The following is a 22,371-nucleotide window of genomic DNA, read 5'->3' as shown; positions in this document are numbered from 1 at the left end:
AAGAAGCAAATCGAATGGCTCTGGTGCTGAACGAGGACAACACGAAGTACCTGTCATTAAACCAAGAGGTTTGCCGGCGCACTTGCGTATTGGCACTCACGTCACTGTTGACAGTTTTGTGACATGATTTCGAGGTTGTAAGAGACTTCGTTTATTTCAGCGTTAAAATCCAAGGTAGAATCTCTCTTGCCAACAAGTGCTGCTTTGGACTAAATAGGCAACTGAGCAGTAAAGTGTTCTCTCGAAGAACAAAACTAACACTCTACAAGGCTCTCATCATGCCCGTCCTAAGTAAGGTGCAGAAGCTTGGACTAATGAGGCGTCCCTTGAAGTGTCTGAGGTGTTTGGGAGAAGGATTTTGCGGAAGGTTTTTGGACCTTTGCACGTTGGTGTCGGTGAGTATTTTAGGCGATGAAACAATGAGCTGTATGAGTTTTACGACGCCATAGACATAGCGCAGCGAATATGTAAAGATCCAGCGGTTTCGTTGGTTGGGTCATGGATACAAACCAACTGGGAGCGAACCAGCTGGTGGTAGCAGAGGATGAGGAAGGCTTCTTTTACTGGCTTCCTCTTCACTTTTCTACTGACTTCCTCTTCAGTAGAAAAAGCCTTCCTCTTCCTAAGGACTGGTGCCCTATGCTTAACTCGGTTATCGCGTAAGCGATTATCGCAACATCAAGAAGAAGACTACCATTCGTTAGTGCGCGCGTGGGCGCGAAACACCAAACTGGTAGAAAGGATGATTTCCAATAGCGATCGCTCCACGACAGGCAATGGGATACCTTCGCGTATATTTGTGCCATGAAAAAGCTTCTCATAAAAAACAATATGCTGTTCGTCGGCATGAAACTGTTAGTCCTTCCATAAACATCACACCCCAAATCCCCGAAATGTCTGAAAGGGCCATAGTTACCTTTATACAAACGATTCCGAACAGTCTTCGAACTAATCTTCCAAACACAAAACTTCTAAAGAACATTTCTTGCCGCGTAGTGTGACACTTAAATCGCTCGCCATATTGTATGACCCGACGCAGTGCATTCGTCGCGGCTCAAGAAAAACGTCTAGCGGAAAAAGCCCAGAACTTCTTACTTTATCTATAAATGACTTTTCATTCGGACCACAAGACCTTTTCTGAACTGCATAGACTGAATTTCTAATCTTTGCCTTTGTTGTCACCACAACCGTGTGGCGCTTCATACCACATGTGTTTATGTATGTGTGTAAGTACAATAGTTATTAGTGTCTACATTTCTAGTGCGCGCCGATAAGCTACAATTCACCTAAAGCTGCCTATGCAATCAATCAAAATTACGCTAATTTTGTTAAGCTGTAATAAATTCCTATCGGGCTGATTAAAGCAATTAATGTGATAATTTTACCGTGAATTGCTCCACATAAATCACAAAATTCACAAACATTAGCTGGCTGTCCATGATTGTTAGCTCTATTGCACTACTAAAAATGCTGGCCTTTGTTGAGCTATAAATCTACAAACGGACATGAATGCGACGAGTACATACTTATTATATTTTGATTAACGGTGGGCAGTAAATCTTTTTCTATTAGCTTGCAGCCACTGATGGTAATCAACACTTCGTAGAGGATATAGCTACTTAAAATTGAAAACTGTAAATCATAGTAACTCAATGGGAGTAAAGATGAAATACAATCAAGTTCAAATTGGTATATATGTATGTATGTATGTATGTATGTATGTAGTAGTACTTATTTATCACCCAAATACAAACATACGTATACATATACTCTCTCCCTCATTACTTTACGCATGCGATGGTATTCCTCTATGTGTAGAAGAGTACATACCAATATACATATGTACATATATGTGTATGTGTGTATACTCGTAGTAGTTCTTGTTGCTGCCACAATCCACTCGTTACAGGCCAATTAGCAATCGCGCAAATTTTCAGCGGTAATTAAATTAAATAAATTTTCATTGTCGTGCGAAATCGGCTGAATGACACGCGCCCTATTCTGATATGTGAGTATTTACATACATACATATATATTTATACATACACAAAATTTTCCAAAAAACAAACAGGAAAATATTTTCCGCTCAATGCCATTTTGACCTTTAAATAAGGGTGGGCGAGTTCCTCACTTCACTTTTATCTAAAATTAAAATTTCTAACGCGCTCTTTGTTATTTTTGTAGACTATCGATAGCCGAGTTATTTATATTTATAGATCTGCTGTATTAAATGCCGACATTCAAAAAAACATCAAATGTTTATTTTTACTTTTTGCCTTGTCGTACAGTAGATTCACTAATAAAAAAAAATGAATGGTTTTTCTAATTCTCTTGAACTTTCGCGCAGTGCACACGCGTGTGCCTGATAATAAATCAACATATTAACGGCTCTCCTGAGCGACAATAAATTTGAATAATGCAACCACAATGCCTGTAGTATTTTTCAACAAAACGAGCTACAGCTGATAAATAAAATTGAGAGGTTGACCACAAGGCAGCTACAAAAATGTACAACAACAATCATGTAACCTATGCTGAAACTTTCTGTTCTACAACAAATACAGCACAAGCCACAACAGTTGAAAATGATCAAGCATAGACAATCAAGCGCTTCACTAAGTTACCAAACCAACAACAAAGCAACACAATCCAATCAGATCACTTCACCAATCAGATCACTAATACCCACTTTAACAGTATCCAAAAATGATAGATTACAAGAGTGCGGCAACTGTGAGAGTAATTCTGGCTATGATGTAGCAACAAATAAGCAGGAAAGAGAATACAACATTAAAATGTGTTGAAATATGATATTAATACGTCGGCAAATCAGCTGAGGTTTATCGCATGCAATGAACTGGAGTGTTTTGGCAGTTATTATTTCATTATAATGCAATCTTTGTGCTGGCAACATTAACAAATCAAAAAAGACATTTAAAAACGTAGTATTTCTTCTAGTCCGATTCGCTTATTAAACATTTTTCGTGTTTCTCGTTTAATAAATGTTTTCCTTTTGCTCGAAAATGCAAAAGGTGTTTTTTTACGGAACTTTTTTGAATGAAAAGTTATGCAATGAAATGCCAATGTAAAAACTGCATTTGCGCTAACTGTGCCGCATGTCATAAAGTTGACAGATCGCATGCGATAGTTCAATGCAAATGGAGATGTCGGGTTAAGAACAGGATAGCAGTACGCTGGACACCGCTATATTATTTCTACCGTAGATACAGACGAACCACTCTCACCGGCCTTTATGATGTCCCCTTCCATTAAACTTCCACGGCATCTAGTAGGAATACTCAAAACAATACAAGATTCTAGAAACCTCAAAACGACAATAGCAACAAGTCACTCTCCGTTATGTTTCAACGATGGAATGCACAACGGATACGTCAAATATGAGGACAACTACTAATACTTGCACGTACCAACTTGAACAAAAAGTTCCCGGAATATATTCGGAAAATTTAAATCACAAATCTGTTCCTCAATAGTGATATTATCGCCTTCAAAGTCCTTAGAAAATTAAAAATACAAATCCATTCCTCAAAAATGATATTATCGCCATCAAAGTACTTCCCATCAACTGCAACGCATTTATGCCAGCTTTTGATCCAGCTCAGGAAACATATCTGGAACTCTACTCTCGGTATAGCTATCAAAGCCATTTTCAATTTTTTCATTACTTCCTTTCAGCTCTTAAAGCTCGTTCCCCCTGACTCGATCAAACAGAAAAAATCGCAGGGTGCCATATTAGGTGGATTCGACGCTGTTGTGTTGTATTCGTTTCGTTCTTGGTAAAAAATTCACATACATATAATGACAGTGCGTTATCTGGTGCAAAATCCAAAAGTTGTTTTTCCATAAATCTTTTCTTTTTCAGCGAATTCATTCACGTAATCGCCTTGTAACGCCCAAATAATAGTCCTTATTAACTGTTTGCCCTTCTGACCAAAATTTTTGGTGTAAAATACCGTTGTAACCCATAAAACCGTAAGCATCGCTTTCTTTTTTGACTGAAAATGACGTGGTTTTTTAGTATTTGTTCATTCGTAGCTCTCCACACACTCGCCTGATGTCTGGATTGCGTGTCGTGCCCATAAACCCTCCAGTTATGATGCGTTTGATGAATGTTGGGTCGGATTTAGTCTTGGTAATCATGTGTTTGGCGATATCAACGCTGCCCCTTTTTTGCACGAAAGTCAGATACTTGGGATCAAGTTTACAGCAACAAGGCGCAAACCCAAATTATTAACTATAATGTCCTGAACGGGTCCATAAGCAATGTTTGAGTCCTCTGCCAGCTCTCTGATGGTTAATTTGCGGTTATTGAGCAACTTTTCTTTCACTTCATTTCTGTTTTCATCAGTTTTCGATGCCAACGTCCTGCCACTATGCAGGCCTCAATGGACTCACGATATCTTCTGAAGGGTTCGTGTCTCTCGTAAACGTTGATTTTCTTTAGAGTATCATTACCGAAACAGTTTCCTAAAAATTTCTAAAGCTTTCTCACAATTGAACTCATTGTCAACGCAACATTTAATACAAACTCGTTGTTACAAATTCAAATCCATTTTTAGCACTATACAAAATCGAAAAACGCAAAAGCGAGTGGAAAAATTATGTACAACGCATGCCTGACCATCGACTAGCCAAACCCACGATAATGAGAAAACCACTGACAGCAAGGCCACCTCAAGCGATGGCACGAGTGCTGGTCATAAAACTCTATCGAGAATTGATAATAACTTTTTACAAATATATTTTGTTTTAGTATTTTTATATGAATTTACTGAATAGCAGCATCTGATCCTAAAATAAAGAAGAAATGTTCACTAAACTTTGTCAAATTTTTATAAACCTTTTACATAATTTTAAATTTGGATCGGTCTTTGTTATATAATGAACTATGTTTTTATAAAAAAATTTACTTAAATAAAAATAATAATTTAACAAAAAAATATATATTTATATATAAACAAAATAAAAAGTTAAAACTTGTCAAAATGTTGAGTTGCAATATTTTTACCGCGGGCTTTACGAATATATCTGGTGGTCACTTGTGAATATTATTGTGAGTAATGCCAATATTTCCGCAAATTGATAACTTATCATTATGTCCCGTTTGTACAAGTCATTTAAATAAGTGACAGTGTTAAAAAAAACTTATTATGATAATCGTGACAGTTATCGATAGTAGAAAATGTACGACTGTACGATAAATCGTGCACTGATTAGACATTTTAGAAAAGATATGAAGTGCTGCTTAATAAAAAAATTGTACCCGTAAGATTGGTCAAAAAACATTTGTTTCTTTATATCAGTCAAGGGAGATGAAAAAGAAAAAATAAATAAAATAAAAATAAAAACAACATATTCCAAAACATTAAAGCCAAAAAATTCAGTTTTTTATGGAAATCTTTTTCATAGCAGAAATGCACTAGGAGTTTTGCCTTGACGTACCGAAGTACACTTATTCTAACATGTCTTTACCTTTCACCACATAAGTATGTATGTATGTATATATATTCGCAGTACCTTTGAACCCTGGAACTACATACAGTCACTAAGTCTCGTACAAATTGTATAAATATCATTGACAGAGTTTGCCTATGCTAAATTAAGAATCAAATATGACCCACGAAATATGTACTAACCGACTAGGATACTTCATTACTGAGTAAGTATCGATCGGAAGCTCTGAAATCGGCACCCATTTTCCAGATCAAGCTCATGTATAGTCAGTCACACCTTATTTGATGCAGATATGAAATTTTACTAACTGTGACTTGTGCTTTGGGGTCTTTATCATGATAAAAGCAAAAGTCATCTTCAATGTGGAATTTTCTAGCGCTATGAACCAAATTTTCTTGCAGAAGTTTTAAATAACTATATTTGTTTATTGTTTCTTCGGCAAAGGTAAAATTTTCAACTCCACTTGACCGCCATTTTTCATAGTAGCTCGCAAATTTTGTGGTTTGAGCTCCATATTGGCCTGGCGCTATTTAAAAGGTCTGCCATTTGATCCAAATAAGTTTATTTTTTCCTCGTCTGCAAAAAGTATGGTCTCCCAAAATGCTGAGGTTCTATTTACTAATAGATGATCACGCGCAAACTGTAATCTCTTACTTCCATTCCTTGCACTTATGAAAGGTTTCTCACGGGCTATTCTACCATTTAAATTCGCTTCCCTCAGTATTTTTCGAAGAGTTCTGGATGACAAGTCTTACCTAAATCCTTTTTTGGGCGTTTCAGTTAACTTTGGAGCGCTTATTGCTCGCTTTTTCTTCACTTGGCTCACAGCGAAGGCTCTGTGAAAGTTTTATTTGGAGCCTGTCGTCCCTTATTTACCATACGATTTTCATGTATAAGTCGTTCAATAATGCGCTAAAGTGTTGATGAACTTAAATGTACAATTGCAGCTATTTTATGTTCCGACATTCTCTTTTTGAAATGCTCCAAAACTAACTCACGCTTTTCTATCGAAGTACCTACGCGGTCCCTTGGTTAAAAAAACGAGCGTAAGTAAGATTTAATTTTGTTTTTTGTCAAACTCTGTTTCTCCATTTTCGCAAAATATTATGAAATATACACAAAAATACACTTTGCAAAAAAATCCCATCTGCGTTAAATAAGGTGTGAGTGACTGTGTGTACCACAATATAGACATTTAGTCAATTGTGGCGTGTCTCTGCTAATTCACATGGAGCTAGATTAGGTTAAGGTGGATCCGAAAATTTTGCCAGCGCACATAGGCCGCCTTATGAAACTGCATTCCATTTACTTGTGCAATTTTCTTTAACATTTTATTAGTCACTTCATTTTATTTACGATTCCTATAAAATGTAGGCTTGGCTGAAGCACCACGGGGCAGCACTACACTGGTTCGAAGAAAAAAAATGTAAGAAAAATAAGGAATGCAAGACAATGTAATATCTCATTTATTTTGCTAAGGTATTATGTTAGGTGCAGTTTCACATAATACATATGCATACATATTTGCCACTATTAAGTAAGTTACACTTTAATTCGTTCAGTAGGTAAAGGGTCAATGGTTCGGCATGCCTTCAATCTCTGAAACCGCTCATACAACAGCGACTAAGAATAACAAATTTTTGATTTCCATGAAATCTATTCCATGTCTTGGCTAAATTATCTGGTTTGTTGGAGGTTTGCACTTCGACCTCATGGTCTTTTATGCCGCACCAATCTGACATACACACATATGTACGGTCTTCATAACTGAATCTTACTATATCTTGCGTGGCAATAGATAAGTTGCCACACTACCACCAAGAACGAGTTTTAGTTTCACTCAAATTTCAGCTGCTCGTCTTTTTGGGTCCTACAATTTGTTGACAAAAATGGACGATATATAAATCTGTGAGCGAAGTAAGTTTATGTGTAATCAGCATTCCATTATTACAGGATTCGATACTCACTATTGGTGTAAAAATATGGCGACATAAAACGCTTTTTCAAATAACTGAAGCCTCGAGACTGACAAGAAATGATCTTAAATGGTAGACGACATTAAATTTCAGTACATTTGCAGAACATCCAAGACTCATAAACATACACTTTATTACACTTATACATACACACTGCGTTAAATAACTATAGTACTAGGACTTATTGACCAGTTTTGCCAATTAATTTGTTTCTTATTTAATTCTAATAATTTTTTATGAAAATAAGTTCATTCTTCTATAAAAACCAAATAAATTCAAGTGTCAAACCTATTGTAAATTAAAAAAAAAATTAAAACATTCAATAAATTTCATTTAAAATTGCACACCTTTTAATCGCAATTTCTTGGAAAACTTCTAGTATGCAGTTTTATGGCCCATGGAATTTTGGTCTATGAAAGTGTAAGTTTCAAGTGACCAAAAAATCAGGTTGGTTTTTGACAATTTTTTTTCGTGTATATCTTACGTTGTATGAAGAAAATCCAGCTGATTGCCGGCAAAAAAAATTATCAAATTGGACGGGAGTATGGAGTCTATTTTATTACATAAAGGACGGAGGGGGTTCACTAAAGTCCTCCAAATGAAATACTTATTTTATAATTATAAATAAATTAATAATAGAATGCCTCTAATAAGTTTTTATACAAGATTTAAAATAAAACTCGACTTCCTAAAGGGAAAAAGAGAGAAAGGATTATGAGTTATTAAAAAAAAACTAATCTTGGGAGACCTTCAGTCTCATACCCGAATTTTTTTCAAAAATTCTGATTAAAAAGTATGCAATTTTGATGGAAATTCGATACAATATTTTCATAAAAAAAAAAATGTTATATAAATATATAGTCGGAGCCCGCCACGAATAGGTGGAGGAGCCTAGCAGAAGCGTACGTGCCAATTATTATTTTTGTTTAAAGTCGACGCTCACACACTTTTGTTGGGTGTTTGGAGGGAACTACAATTTTATGCCGTCTCCGAATGGCAGATGCTTTTTATGAAGAGTATTTTCTAGTAGTAAAATGGAGCCAAAAGAGAAAAAAAAAAATACCAGTCTAACGGTTAGACTTAATAGAAGTGAAACCTTCCGTAAAACAAACTGAGAGAGAATAAGACGAAAGCAGCATTAGGAGCGGGATAATTATTTTCTTCATTTTATCATTATTCATCCTCAATGTTTTCAATTTCAACAAATGATACGAGTGGCTTATGATAGATAAAATATGATACAAATGCTTTGGTTTCGATGTTGTCAAAAAAAATACCCAAACGGACCGAAGAAACAGACTTACAAATTTCTTCCATTTTCGTCTACTTGTATTCATATAAAAATTTATGTCTCTTCCCACCAAAGCTAAATGTAATAGTATATTTTTTCTTGTATTTATTCAAGGCTGAAATCCAAAAAACTGTTTTCAATAAATAATCAGAAATGTCCTACAATGCAAATTTCAAAAAAAAAAAATTCCATTTTTGTCTACATGTATTCATATAAAAATTTATGGCTCTTCCCACCAAAGCTAAATGTATTAGTATATTTTTTCTTGTATTTATTCAAGGCTGAAATTCCGGCGGTACTGCAATACCGGGTCAACCCGTGGCAGAGGCGGAGCAAGCCCATAAAACACTCCGCGCATTTCCAAAAATTAGTTTAACATTTGTTGTCCTCCGATGGAGGATCTATTAGATGTTAAGCTGATAGGAACAGATACCACACTACCTACTTCAATAGATTTTCTAATAAACCTTTTGAGAATTTACACGCTCACAAAAATTAATGTACGAAATATTTATACCGATTCACTTAAACTGACTTTCAGTATCTAAACCAAAAAACTGTTCAATAAATAATCAGAAATGTCCTACAATGTAAATTTAAAAAAAAAAATTCCATTTTCGTCTACATGTATTCATATAAAAATGTATGGCTCTTCCCATCAAAGCTAAATGTATTAGTATATTTTTTCTTGTATTTATTCAAAGCCGAAATCCCGGCGGTACTGCAATACCGGGTCAACCTGTGGCAGAGAAGGAGCAAGCCCCTAAAACACTCCGCCCATTTCCAAAAATCAGTTTAACATTTATTGTCCTCCGATGGAGGATCTATCAGATGTTAAGCTGATAACCACACTACCTAGTCAATACATTTTAAATAATAAACCTAATAAAACTTTTGAGAATTACACGCTCACAAAAATTATTTATATCAACATATAATATAACGCTTCGTAACTAAATAACTTTTAGGCCAGCGACGACAGCATGGCGCGGTAGCCGAGCGACTAGCAATGCGAGCTTCCGATCCAAAATCCTTGGTTCGAATCACAAGAAAAAATAAAAGTTATTTTTATTTAGTTCGTCGCTACTTTTATATCAACATATAATATAACGCTTCGTAGCCAAGTTGGTCGCTTTTTTCGTTTCACTTTTCCTCAAATCACTCCCAACGATTCTAAAGAAGTTTTCACTTCAAAAAGAATGGAACCAGCTGGTAAAGAGAATGGGAGACGATGGCAAAGATTGTGATGAAAGGCCAACTTAACACACCACGATCTTCAGGAAGATCACCATAGAGTTAGCACGAGTGTCCGGCCGTCTGGATCCCGATCCCAATTTGTATTTAAAAACACAATAAAATATTGTAAGTTTTTTTGGTTGAAAACACGGGACCTAGGCCTACAATAAAGATGAAGAAGAAGAAATGCACTCGGAGAATTTTCATTGCCTGCCGAGGAGTGAACGCTATGGGAAAAAACTCTTTAATAGCATTTGATGTTTCATGGTCGCAATAAATTTCGAACCCGTTAACTACCGAATGCTAGTCACGAATGCCTTTCGGTTACGGCAGCCGCATACGTACAATAATTTGCTGTTTCTATATACAAAAAGATGTAAAATTTTGCTTGCCTCTTTGGTTGCTTCTTGGTTTGTGTAATAAAGTTATGTATATGTATGAGTGTATGAGTGGTTATCTCTCTGAGAAAAAGCGATAAGCAATTAAAACCTAACTCTTTAACCAGTATTTTTTTTAATTATTTGCTACTAATTACAATGTAAAAACAATTTTAATTTAACGGTCCCTGCAGAACAAATTATTTCCTCGATTTGAACATTAACGTTTTATGGATATGTTATAGATTTGCTTATCGTTTATAGGTACTCTCTGGTATAACAAATGGATTGCGCATGTCCTCCTTCCTTTTATGCGGCGATTGCACTAAAATTTTTTTATAATTTGATAAAATTCAAATACACTTTTTGGCTTGCGTTTCTTCAACAGTTGTTTTCGCTTTTAATCGCTAGATGGTTATGGAGCTCACAGTACCAAGGGTACCAAGACTGACCTACTTCTGAAGAAGAATTTCAATTATAAATGTGATCAATCTTGTGACCATTTTGCACTCTTAACACTCTTGCACTCATCACAGTTTCCCCTCGCTGCAAAACTCTCACAAGGGAGTAAAGTTGAATTAATTAAAAGTCCGCAAAATATACTTGAACCTCTTTCTTGCTCTGCAGTCGAAATGCTTGAATGTTTGAATAATGGAATCTATACAAACTGACAAAAGATCATTCAACAAAATGGCATAGATTTAATTAAATAAAATTCCAACTAAATTCTCAATAATGCTGAAATTTGTTGCCAAACTTTTTAGAGTACCCATTGTAATAATTTTACGGAAAGTTATTTTCACGTGGGTATGGGTATTATACAACTTTCTGCTTTCTCTCCCGTTTCTTTTACTGTTTTTGTCTCTTAAAGTTTTTATCCGAAAATTGGTATTAGGTTGAACATAAAAATTATTTAGCGCGCCTGTAATTTCTTATGAGAAAATTGAATTTCTCGTGGCAGACTATACAATACGTACATATTTACATATACACAAACATATACACTTAGGTAAATTTAATGTTTTGCAGTAAAATTTCACAACCGCACAGAGAAGATGCAAACACACATACGCACACATACATATGCATTTTGGTGAAACATTATGCAACTGTTGGAATGTTTGCAATGCAACAATTTTTGAGGTTAGGGTGAGAATACAAAATTACGAAAAATATAGTGGTAGTAAACAACGCAGTAGTAAGTGACCTCATTTGTTTGCGAACCAGTATTAACACCGATAATAATGTCAGCCTTGAAATCCAACGTAGAGTAGAGTCTCTCTTGCCAACAAGTGCTACTTTGGACTAAGTAAGCAGTTGACTAGTAAAGTCCTCTCTCGATGGACAAAACTACTACTCTGTAAGGCTCTTATCATGCCTGTCCTAGCGTAGAAGCCTGGACGATAGCAATATCCGATGAGGCGTCCCTGAAAGTATTAGATGGGGCACATGTTGTTGGCAGCGGTGAAAGAGGAGGAGACATCCTTTGCGTTGGCAAGATCAGAAGGAATTAGCTTCACTTGGTGTGTCCGACTGGCGCCGCTTAGCACAAGAAAGAAACGATTGTTGAACTCGTTAAAATCGCCAACGCTGTTATCGCGCCTATAAGAAGAAATATCACTTCAATAAAAGCCGACAGACTCCATTAATACTATTTATCACACGATCTTAATAGATTCGCAAAGTTTTCGGTAAGAAAACTTCCAGCATACCTCACCGCAACTTCCACAGATCGTCATAGTACACAGAAAACTACTCAATAAGCCCCATTCTTAAACGTGATAAAATACACTCAGATTCACCTTTAGCCCAGGTTGTGTAAGCTCATCTGGCATTTAGCTTCCTTCGATACTGCTGATATTCTTAAGAAACTGACCTGCAACACATTGTTCCCTTGTGAGGTGACTTATTGTGAAGTGGGAGGCAAAGAGTCTGAGTTAGATGATAACTGATGACTTCAAATTTACGGACTTAATACTTCGAGAAAACTTAAAGTTAAGACCTTAAAGCGTATATGTGCAACTCACGAAATGTTTGCGAGTAAAGTTCTTTGAGCGATTTATGGATCTGTGTCTGTTGACTACGCCAATGATCGTGCAAACTGGCACTCTTGATGAAGGATTTATGGATCTATGTCTGTTGACTACGGCAAGGATTGTCCGAACTGACATTCCTGCTCTGTGTTCCTATCCATGTAAACCATGGTGGAAACCACTATTGGTAGCGCTGCCAAAAATTTGCTTATTTTGCGCTGTGAGAACTTAGAAGGAAAGCCTTCCCATGCCTGATTTAATTAAGGTCAGCTTATCTAAAAAAAAGAGCGTATATTTAAAATTAATAAACGTACAATACACAATTTTCCCTTCCACAACTCGGGTCCTTGTTGCCTTATTGCTTCACGAAGTTCACTGCAAACGTGGAGGTTGGCTACTTATTTGCGTTCAGGTTCAGTTTCAGTAGTAATTTTACGGAGTACCAATTGAATCTTTTCTCAATCCTCAAGCAGCATATCGGTGCAGTTTTGCTCTCATAGGTCTTAGATGGCACTATCTAAACCAAGCAGTAATTGATAAAGTTGGAAAAGTTGTGCAGACTGTTTTTGGAAATAATTATTCTGAATTATTCTCATTAGGCTTCTGAGTGGCCGTCTGTTTGAAGCTAGAAAACTTTATGGAAGGTACTCCACAGTCTCGTGTACACTCCTATTCCCGCAGCTTTAGAAGTAGTTGTTGTAAGCTATACTTAGTTTTCTGGTTTGGCTCCCACTACATCTATACCCAGTAGGAACAGATCTATGCCCAGTGAGAACAACGACAAGTCACTCAACATCCAATTCCTGCTTCGCTAATGGATTTGATGTTCTTTAAAGGCTACTTTCGTAAAGTATAATTTGTAATTTCGTAATTCTGTAGTCACTGATCGTACGCCATCCACGACTTGGTTTCTGAAGATGTTGGAGGTACATTCGTGTTCTTTTCTCCCTTTCCAATTTGTGTGGAAAACGTAAGGCACAAAGAATATTTTTTAATTTTGTACTTGTCTGATCTTTATTGCTTACATTTGATTTTTTGATGTTGAATCAAAATTGACATTTTTTGTGAGGGAGTGATTTGTGTTAATAAATTTCGATTTGGCTATAAGAGACGGCAGACCCAAAATAGCAACCAAAGGCGCTGTAACTTACGATGGTCTAAAAGACAATAGCTCTAGCTAATAGCAAATACTTCGATCTGGAAACACTCACAATATCAGGCAGGCGGAATGATTTTCTTACCTCAAGGGAGTCAGAAAAACTCCAGCCCCAACCTAATGATTTATCTTTGAGCCTTTGTTGTTTAAGTGATGGTTCTAAGCAAATTTGCTGTGCTCGAAGATGAATACGAAAGCGCCTATAAATTGGCTTCAGACCTCATACAGTACAAGTTATTTAATACAGTACCCGCTGCGAAATTTAAATCACAATATTTTCTAAACGAAAAGGAATATTGACTAAATTAAAACAACATTTTATAGAGTGAAAAATTTCATATAAATCAGAGACGTATTTATATTTTTTCACAAAAGCATTCAAAACTAAAAATACTAAAACAAAAACTATAAATTGGCTATATTTTAGATCACAGTTTATTTGACACAATTTATATATTTCTTAAATATTTTGAAAAATCAGTGTTAGGGTTAAAAATATATTTAGTATTTTGTGTAATAGCCTTTTGCCTTAAGCAGAGCCTGGCTCCTGATTATCATTAAATTGTACTTTCAATAAACACTAAGTTTTCTTACACCAAACGCTAGACATGCCGTCGGAGCCAAACATTTTTAAGCTAGCCCTGTTAGAATATATGGTCGTGTTCATGATAAGCTCCGTGGTTAACTTTAATCGGCACCCTTGGTTTTTTGTGCTCAAGTCGGCTTCGTCCACGACTGTGACGGATAGTTTCAGCACTATATGTTTTTTCTAATAACAAACTAAAAATGATTTCATAATAATCATATAATAAAAAAATATGCAAAAAATACTGGAGTATGCATCTTTCATTTGGTCTCCGCATTATTCGTGCCATGCTGCTAGAATTGAACGAATCCAGAAAGTATTCTTACATTTCGCTTTGCGTAATTTACGCTTTTCAGATCCTATCCTTACATATGAAACGCGTTGCTTATTGAAGCAGGAAAATAATCCTATCTTTATCTTTCACTTTCGACTTAATCCGTGGGGCTGTTGACTGTCCGATGCTTCTTGAGTGTATTTTCTTTAATATTCCGGCCAGAGCTCTGCGTAGGCCGGAGTTCTTCTACGTTGGACTTTTAAAATCTCTTTATGCTCAAAATGACCCTATTACTAGAGCCTTAATTGAGTTTAATAAAATCTCTAAATTTGTTAAGATTGATTTTTCATTTTCAAAAGATCACCTATTAAAATCTTTGAATATTTATTATAAATAATTTAATTGTACTTTCTTTTTCTATTGCCTATTAACCTTAAAATATGTCCACTTAGCCTATAAAAATCTATTATATTCATTGGTTTAATAAATAAATAAATATAATTACTAAGAAACATAGGCATCAAACTTCAGTTAAGCTTCGGAACAATTTCCAGTGTTGTAGTTGCAATTTCGAACTTGCAACGCAAATGGCCGTGGGAATATATTATAAGATCTATTTAATGTAATATGGCAGACGGTAATGGGTCTCACAATTTGAGAGGTAATACCTTTTTGGTAGTGCTTATGGCGGTATTGTAGTGCTTATGAGAGCTTTCTCTCCACGGGCGTCATCCCATAAAAAAAAAAACAAAAAAACTCCACTGAAGGTCCAAACAAGTTAGCATCTCTTCTCATTGAAGACTTCAAAAGAAAAGTAGGCCTTCAGTTCCTAGTTATTTTTGTTTATTGTAACCGAAGCAGGTACTTCGCATTAATAAATATTTTTATTATTTAAAATGCAACTTACGTAATTGCAGATTCTTGGAAAAAAACGAATATTCTTTAACTCGAAATCTCCATAAGGGGTTAGTGGTACTCAGAATTTTCAAAAAAATTGAAAGTTGTTTTGTTTTTGTATTTTCTTAAAGTATAATATCTTAAAAATATTGTGTGAAAATTTCAAGTGAGTCCGACGAACACTTTTCGAGTTATTCAACAATTAACAAAGGGCGCTCCGGAGCGTTCGAGAGCAAGCAGCTGGATGCTGCACGTATGAAAGTGGCTGATAAGCGCGTTAACGATAGCACTCGAGAAGGTAGAATGCTAGGTAGGCAACAGCGAATCGCTATTTTGGAAGCTACTATGACGGCTGAAGAACTATTATATGGCCCAGGAACAGATGATACAGTGTAAGTAATTAAATAATTCGTACTATAACTCTACATTGTGCCAAAGAAAACATCAAACTATTAAATGCTCCTTACCATGCGGCAGCTAGAAGGAGTATCCGCGCGTTTCCAACATCACCAACAAAAGCAATTCTGCCAGAATCAGGATTACCGGGTATATCCCCAAGAGTCAAGCGCAACGCAATAATGCTCCTACCCAAGCTTCTTCACTGCAGAAATAAAATATTACTTGGGCTGGTAAACTCAGCCAAGCAACAATATACCTGTATAAATAGCGGCAAACCGTCCACCATACAAGGTTGTGTTGAACTAATGCACATACTTAATGTCACATCAGACGCAATTTTACAACCAATTCCAGTTTTCCCACCATACTTGAATTCAAAACCTATTTTTATCGCGGATTTGCTTAAATTTCCCAAAGAGTCCACCTCCTCTAATGCATACGTCTAACATTTCGGGAGTTCGTTTATACAGATGGATCTGAAACATACACTAGTACATCGTTTGCAGTCACAAACCAGCTTGGTGCCACAATCTCAGTCGGTGCTTTACCTTCTTACTGCTCAGTATTCACAGCGGAAGTAGTTGCATTGCTTGAAGCGGTGGTTTATGCCTCCGACAAAGGCGGCAGATTCATTATTTGCAGCGATAGTAAATCTGTAATGGACAGGCGTCCATTGAACCATTCTAACGAAACTCCAATAATCACCGAAATCCGAAATAATATCTTATCATAAATTCCATAAGGATCATGTGGGTTCCGGGTCATGCCGGAATACAAGGCAACGGTCGCGCTGATAGCAAAGCCAAAGAAGTCGCCCAAAAACCCCTTCACTTCAATGCACATTTTACTATCAAAGATATTCGGAAATTTCTTCAGGACACGTACAATAGTCAATGGATTAATAACCAACACCACTACAAAAAGTACAATCCTACTGGCATCAAGCCCACATATCCTACACACATGTCTTCTCAGAACCTCAAAATATCATAAATATTTACACGCCTTCGAATCGGTCACACCATAGCCACCCAATTCACATCCTAAACGGCACAGTCAAACCAGACTGCCCTTTTTGCAACTCAGACGACTACACGACAACACACCTCCTCGATACCTGCCCAGGATTGGAATACACCAGAAATGCAGTTTATCCGAACCTGAACTTTCGAATCTACTCAACAACACAGATGACAATAGATTTAACTTAATTTGTAAATTTATTAAACTAATTAAATTAAAACTTCAACTCTTTGCGAAAACTATATATAATATAAAATAATACTCCGATCAAACTCACACTTCCCACTAATCGTCTAATACTTCCTCCCATCCTCTTGTTTAGTTGCTTACCTATATTATTACTCTAGTTTAAGATACAATAAGCCGAAGGCCCTGGCAGCCAGTGCTGATTTCGTAAGTGGAATAGTTATTAATAAAAAAAAAAATAACTCTACACAAAACTTCAAATGCGTTTTTCTCAAAACTATGTTTTTTGACCTGGTAATCACTGTACCGTAAAAACCGTTTGATAGATTTCAATAAAATTTATACTGATTTTTGAAAAACAAAAAAACTCGAGGCTTATCAAAGGATTTTTTTTTTTTCAAAAATTTCGATGTTTTTTTTTAATTAATTGTCGTTTTTTTTTCTCGAAAATCTGAAAAATATTTCTTGATGCCGCCATATTGTCAACTTTGAAAGAGAAGCTTCGATCAGGCACAAGATTATCTATTAAAAAACTAATTTTTCTTGTCCAATTGATTTTACATAGATGAATTTTCAAGGACTTGTGATGATCACAACTGGAGAAACGGGCTCCACACAAACAGTGATAACTTTCACAATTATTAATTTTTTTTTTTTTTGGTATTTTACTAAAGTCATGTCGAAATATGATGTCTTAATGCTATGTTTTTATTTTTGTAAATTATTAATTATTAATAGTTATCATTTTTTCGGGCCTCTGACTACCCCTAACCTCTTAATAAATATGTTTATGTTTTAAGATGCAACTTGGGTAATTGCAGATTCCTGAAAAAAAAAATATTCCTTAACTCGAAATCTCCACAAGTCCAACATTTCCATTGGATAATGCTGATTCGAGTTATAGAAGTTTGACTGTATTTGCATTTAGCAACCAAGAGGCAAACAGCATTTAACTTTTATGCAACAACCGCTTAACATTTAATGAAGCAACGAGCTCGTTCTGGTTGCTACTGATTCACTTGTATTAAACAACTAATTTGTTGCATGAGTGCCTAATTATATATGTACATATGTATGTTGCATGCATTCGTTTGTTGCTCATAATAAACAATGGCAAGCTGCTTAACACAAAACTTAATTCAATATCTACATAATTTTTTGTCTCAGCTGAAAAACTAATTTTTATTTACCTATGGCAAAAACCACTTCCGTCTGCATTTTGCGCTTTTCGTGGGCTATCCTGTGGGTCTATTGAATAAATTTTCAGTACTCAACAGCAAACAATTCAAGTCTCACACTCTGCTACAAATGATATTTGGACACAATGCAAATAGTACACAGGGCTTCTTCACTTATCACTGGGGACACTTGTCGGGCGTAGTTGACAACGGCGGCATTAAGCAAACAAAATAATCACTGTGCCGCCAAGTGGATTAGGATGGGAGGATAGCAAACCGTTGCGGTCAAAATCTCGACGATTACTGAACTAAAATTTTTAAAATTGACAAGCTCAAGAGGAAGCATTTTTCTATTGTTGTTGTTCTTTGGTATGTTTGTACATATATTTGCGAGGCGCGAAAGAACTCAAACACCCAAATACTTTTATATTTATGTAGATGTGCATACATAAATGTTTTATATATTAAACCTTAACCAGCGTAGACGACACTCAAGACCAAACAAAAAAAACAAAAAAAAGCGAAAAAAGCGAAAATATAAAGTTGCTACATACAAACAAAAAATGAAAATGAAAATAAATTTAACAACAATGTGGCTGTAGCGCTGCGCTAGTGTGTAGTGGTGGCACATGTGTATGGTGGCGCTGGTGAGGTGCCTACGTGCATGTGTGTGTGCATGCATGATTCTACGAATGTTTATGTGTACACTTCATAGCGTGGCTTTATCAACAAAAACAGAGAAATTGCAATGCGCGGCGTCGTTTGGCTCTCGCGCGTCAATATGCCGAAAATGAAAACTTACAACAACGTGCAAATGCATGTATGTATGTTAGGGATGGCAATACTAACGATCATTAGCCGTTTCGGGATTTCGGAATTGCAGCACTGGTATGAGTTTATTTAGTCATTGCAAATACTAACTGTAACGTATGAGCAGCTTATAAAAAATATTATTATTTATATTTGACGAAGAAGAAGAAATTATTCAACTCTAGATAGATTGCATTTATAATCTTGCGCCTATTGTACATCTAAAGTTTCATGAAAATCAAAAAGTTTACGCATATTTTGTTGATTTCAAGGCGGCGTTCGACAGGGTGCCGAGAAGACCATTGATTTATAAACTTCGACAGATGAGAATATCTAGTAAAATAACGAACCTCATAGAAAATATCTACGAGAATACTACAGAGATCTGCGGTTTGGACGGGAAAAGAAGTATCCGACTATTTTGAAATCTGCACTGGTGTGAAACAAAGATGTCTGTTGTCGCCATTATTGTTCACTTTATACCTAAACGATTTGCATGACTATTTGGAAGGTGGACTATTGGTTGAGGGCATGAATATACGTCTTCTCTTTTATGCCGATGATATTGTTCTTCTGACGGATAACCCTAAAGCCATGCAATCCATGATTAATAACTTGGAGAAATACTGCGCGGAATGGAATATGGAAGTAAACCCAAATAAATCGGAGATGATGGTCTTTAGAAGAGGTGGACGACTTTCCCAGGTAGAAAAATGGTGGTACCAAGATGAAGAAATTAAATTGGTGGCGGAATATAAATATCTTGGTGTCATTCTCAGAACCAAAATGGCATTCGGCAAGCACGTAGAAACCAGAAATACTTCAGCAAAAGATAGAATTAATTGCACATGGAACGATTTTTTAGCGAAACCATTGATTTCATTAAAATCAAAATGGAATCTGTGTTTGGCTTAAGCATCTGAAGAAAACATCACCGCAATAGACTGGTAAGATTGCTGTGTGCAACTTCTTACTAAAATGAAAACAAAAGATCTCAACATGGCAAGGCAAAAAGCACATTCAAACGCGACGCGAATTTATAAATATTTGGACTACTCAAAAGGGGAATCATATATTAAAGAAGATATGCGATTAGCTGACAAAGCAAGATGTGGTTTACTGAAGCTAAATTCAACTATGAATGGAAATGCTCAGAGAATGTGCACCCTCTGCAATTTAAACGAGGAAGAAGATATGCAGCACTTCTTAGGAAGATGTCCGGTACTAAAGGAGCTCAAAACAAGATACCTAAACGCAGCGAAGCTAAATGAAGCAGAAGTAATAGATATACTTAATGGCCACAATTGGAAAAGACTAACTTGCTTTATTTACTCAGCCTTACGCTACAGAGATTTTCTTATTGTAGAGTTTAATATTTTCGATTCATTTTTGAGCTGTGATAGACAACATTGTTATTGCCACAAATTTATTATTTCTTCTTTTTGTATTTATCTTCTACTCAAATATGAACGAGAATCAATAAAACGGTCCGTGGATGACATATGGCAAAAATCACTTATTTGTTTTTTGGTAGGACTGTTATAAGCTTACATGGCAAATTTCAGCGTGATACGTCACATAGTTTGTTTTCTGTGCTACTGTAAACAAGTCAAGCTCGAGTGTGTTCTTCGAATTCTTTTTTATGACTTCAATTGTCTCAAAATGTTTTCCACGGAGCGTCAACTTGAGCTTAGGAAACAGGTCACATGGAGCCATATCAGGCGAATACGGTGCTTGCGGAACGATATTAACATTATTTTGTTCAATTAATCGCGAACAAGACGTGATGTATGAGCTGGTGCATTATCGTGATGCAAGAACCATGACTTGTTGTCCCACAATTCCTTCCCTTTAAGACGAATGTTCTTGCGCAAACGCTTTAAAACGTCTAAATAATATTCAGCGTTAACCGATCGGCCTTGCGGAAGGAACTCCGAGTGTACCACACCTTCGTAATCGAAAAAAAAACAGTCAGCATAACCTTAATTTTTGAGTGGTTTTTTGGGTTGATGTACGGCCCTCTTTGAACGATTTGTACCACTGGAAAACTCGTGCACGCGATAGAGCAGGGTCCCCATAGGTTGTCTGCAACATTTTTAAGGCGTCTGAAGCCGAAATTTTGTTGGAATAACAAAATTTCAAACAAATTCTTTGTTCAACTTGAATTTCCATCGTTAAATTCGAAGAACACACTCGAGCTTGACTTGTTTACAGTAGCACAGAAAACAAACTATGTGACATATCACGCTGAATTTTGCCATGTAAGCTTATAACAGTACTGGCAAAAAACAAAAAATTTATTTTTGCCATATGTATGTCATCCGCGGACCGTTTTATTGATAACGTCTCGTTCATATTTGAGCAGAAGATATATATTTAAATGAATAAATTTATATTATGAAATAAAGGAAATTACTACTATTTGACGATTTCTTTTCATCTAATTTCGTGTCTGATGCAGATATTCAGGAAGAACATTTGGCAGCCATTCGCCATAATTTCTTGAGGAAATTGTCTTTTTCAGTTGACTGCGGTTCACTTCCTCTATCAGATGATGATGTCATTGCGGGATTCTCATTCATATGTAGACGGTCTTTCTGTAACTTTGTTTAAAATTTCTCGCTCTTTGGTGCAATCTCTTAAACTTATTTTTAACAAATCTTTGGCTGAAGGAATATTTATCGATGATTGGAAGCTGACTTCAGTCAGTCCAATTTACAAAAGCAGTTATAAAAGTGATATGCAAATTACAGTCCAATTTCCAAATTATCTGCTGTATCTAAACTTTTCGAATGTGTTGACAAGGCAAGTTATAGTTATTTGTGCGTTAAACGTGTAAGTAGTCCTAGACAGCTTGGTTTTGTAGTTGCAAGATCTACGTTATCTAACTTATCCGTTCTTTCTAAAGATTGCCACGCAGGCTTCCAGAATGGTTTCCAAACTGTTTCGATATACACGGGTTTCTCTAAAGCCTTTGATAAAATCTCCCATACGATTTTAGTAACTAAATTGGCATGTCTCGGTTTCCATTCAAATTTCCTTGATTGGGATCGTCCCTATTTAATAAAGTGATGCAGTACTGTAGTTATCGATGGAGTTTCTTCGAAACAGTTCATCGCCACCTCTGGTGTACCTCAGGGTAATATTTTAGAACCTTTGTTATGTTTATTAATGATATTTGTTCGTGTTTTACCTTTGCTAATTTTCTTCTCTATGCTGATGATCTAAAAGTGTATGCTGAAATAAGAAATTCTAGTGATTCACCGGTCCTGCAGTCCGAATTGAATAATTTATTTTTCCGGTGCCTTATGATTCGTATATATCTTAATATTAAAAAATGTCATAAAACCACATTTTCTAAGCTTCAAAACCCCCTTAATACCTTTTATCATATTAATTATACATAGCTTGCTTCGTCCGATGTGATAAAAGATTTAGGGGTTTTCTTTGATACAAAGCTTAACTTTATCCCAC

The 22,371-nt window shown here is 35.9% G+C and overlaps 1 protein-coding gene and 2 pseudogenes across 1 annotated transcript in view; all 3 read right to left on the bottom strand.

Moving 5' to 3' along the window:
- LOC129236302 (carbonic anhydrase) overlaps positions 1–18,377 on the bottom strand; it is a 58,415-nt gene extending 40,038 nt beyond the window's left edge. Inside the window, exon 1 of the mRNA XM_054870605.1 lies at positions 18,100–18,377. Coding sequence (XP_054726580.1) covers positions 18,100–18,127 — 28 coding nt within the window. The 5' untranslated portion in view covers positions 18,128–18,377. The remainder of the gene's footprint in view (positions 1–18,099) is intronic.
- LOC129236510 (U2 spliceosomal RNA) lies at positions 9,014–9,199 on the bottom strand (annotated as a pseudogene).
- Positions 9,437–9,620, bottom strand: LOC129236513 (U2 spliceosomal RNA; annotated as a pseudogene).
- Positions 18,378–22,371: the final 3,994 nt, after the last annotated feature.

This window comes from Anastrepha obliqua, chromosome 1, assembly GCF_027943255.1.
Source record: "Anastrepha obliqua isolate idAnaObli1 chromosome 1, idAnaObli1_1.0, whole genome shotgun sequence".
NCBI lineage: Eukaryota > Metazoa > Arthropoda > Insecta > Diptera > Tephritidae > Anastrepha > Anastrepha obliqua.
The sequence above is the reverse complement of the archived record's forward strand: the minus strand, read 5'-3'. Positions and strand labels throughout refer to the sequence as shown.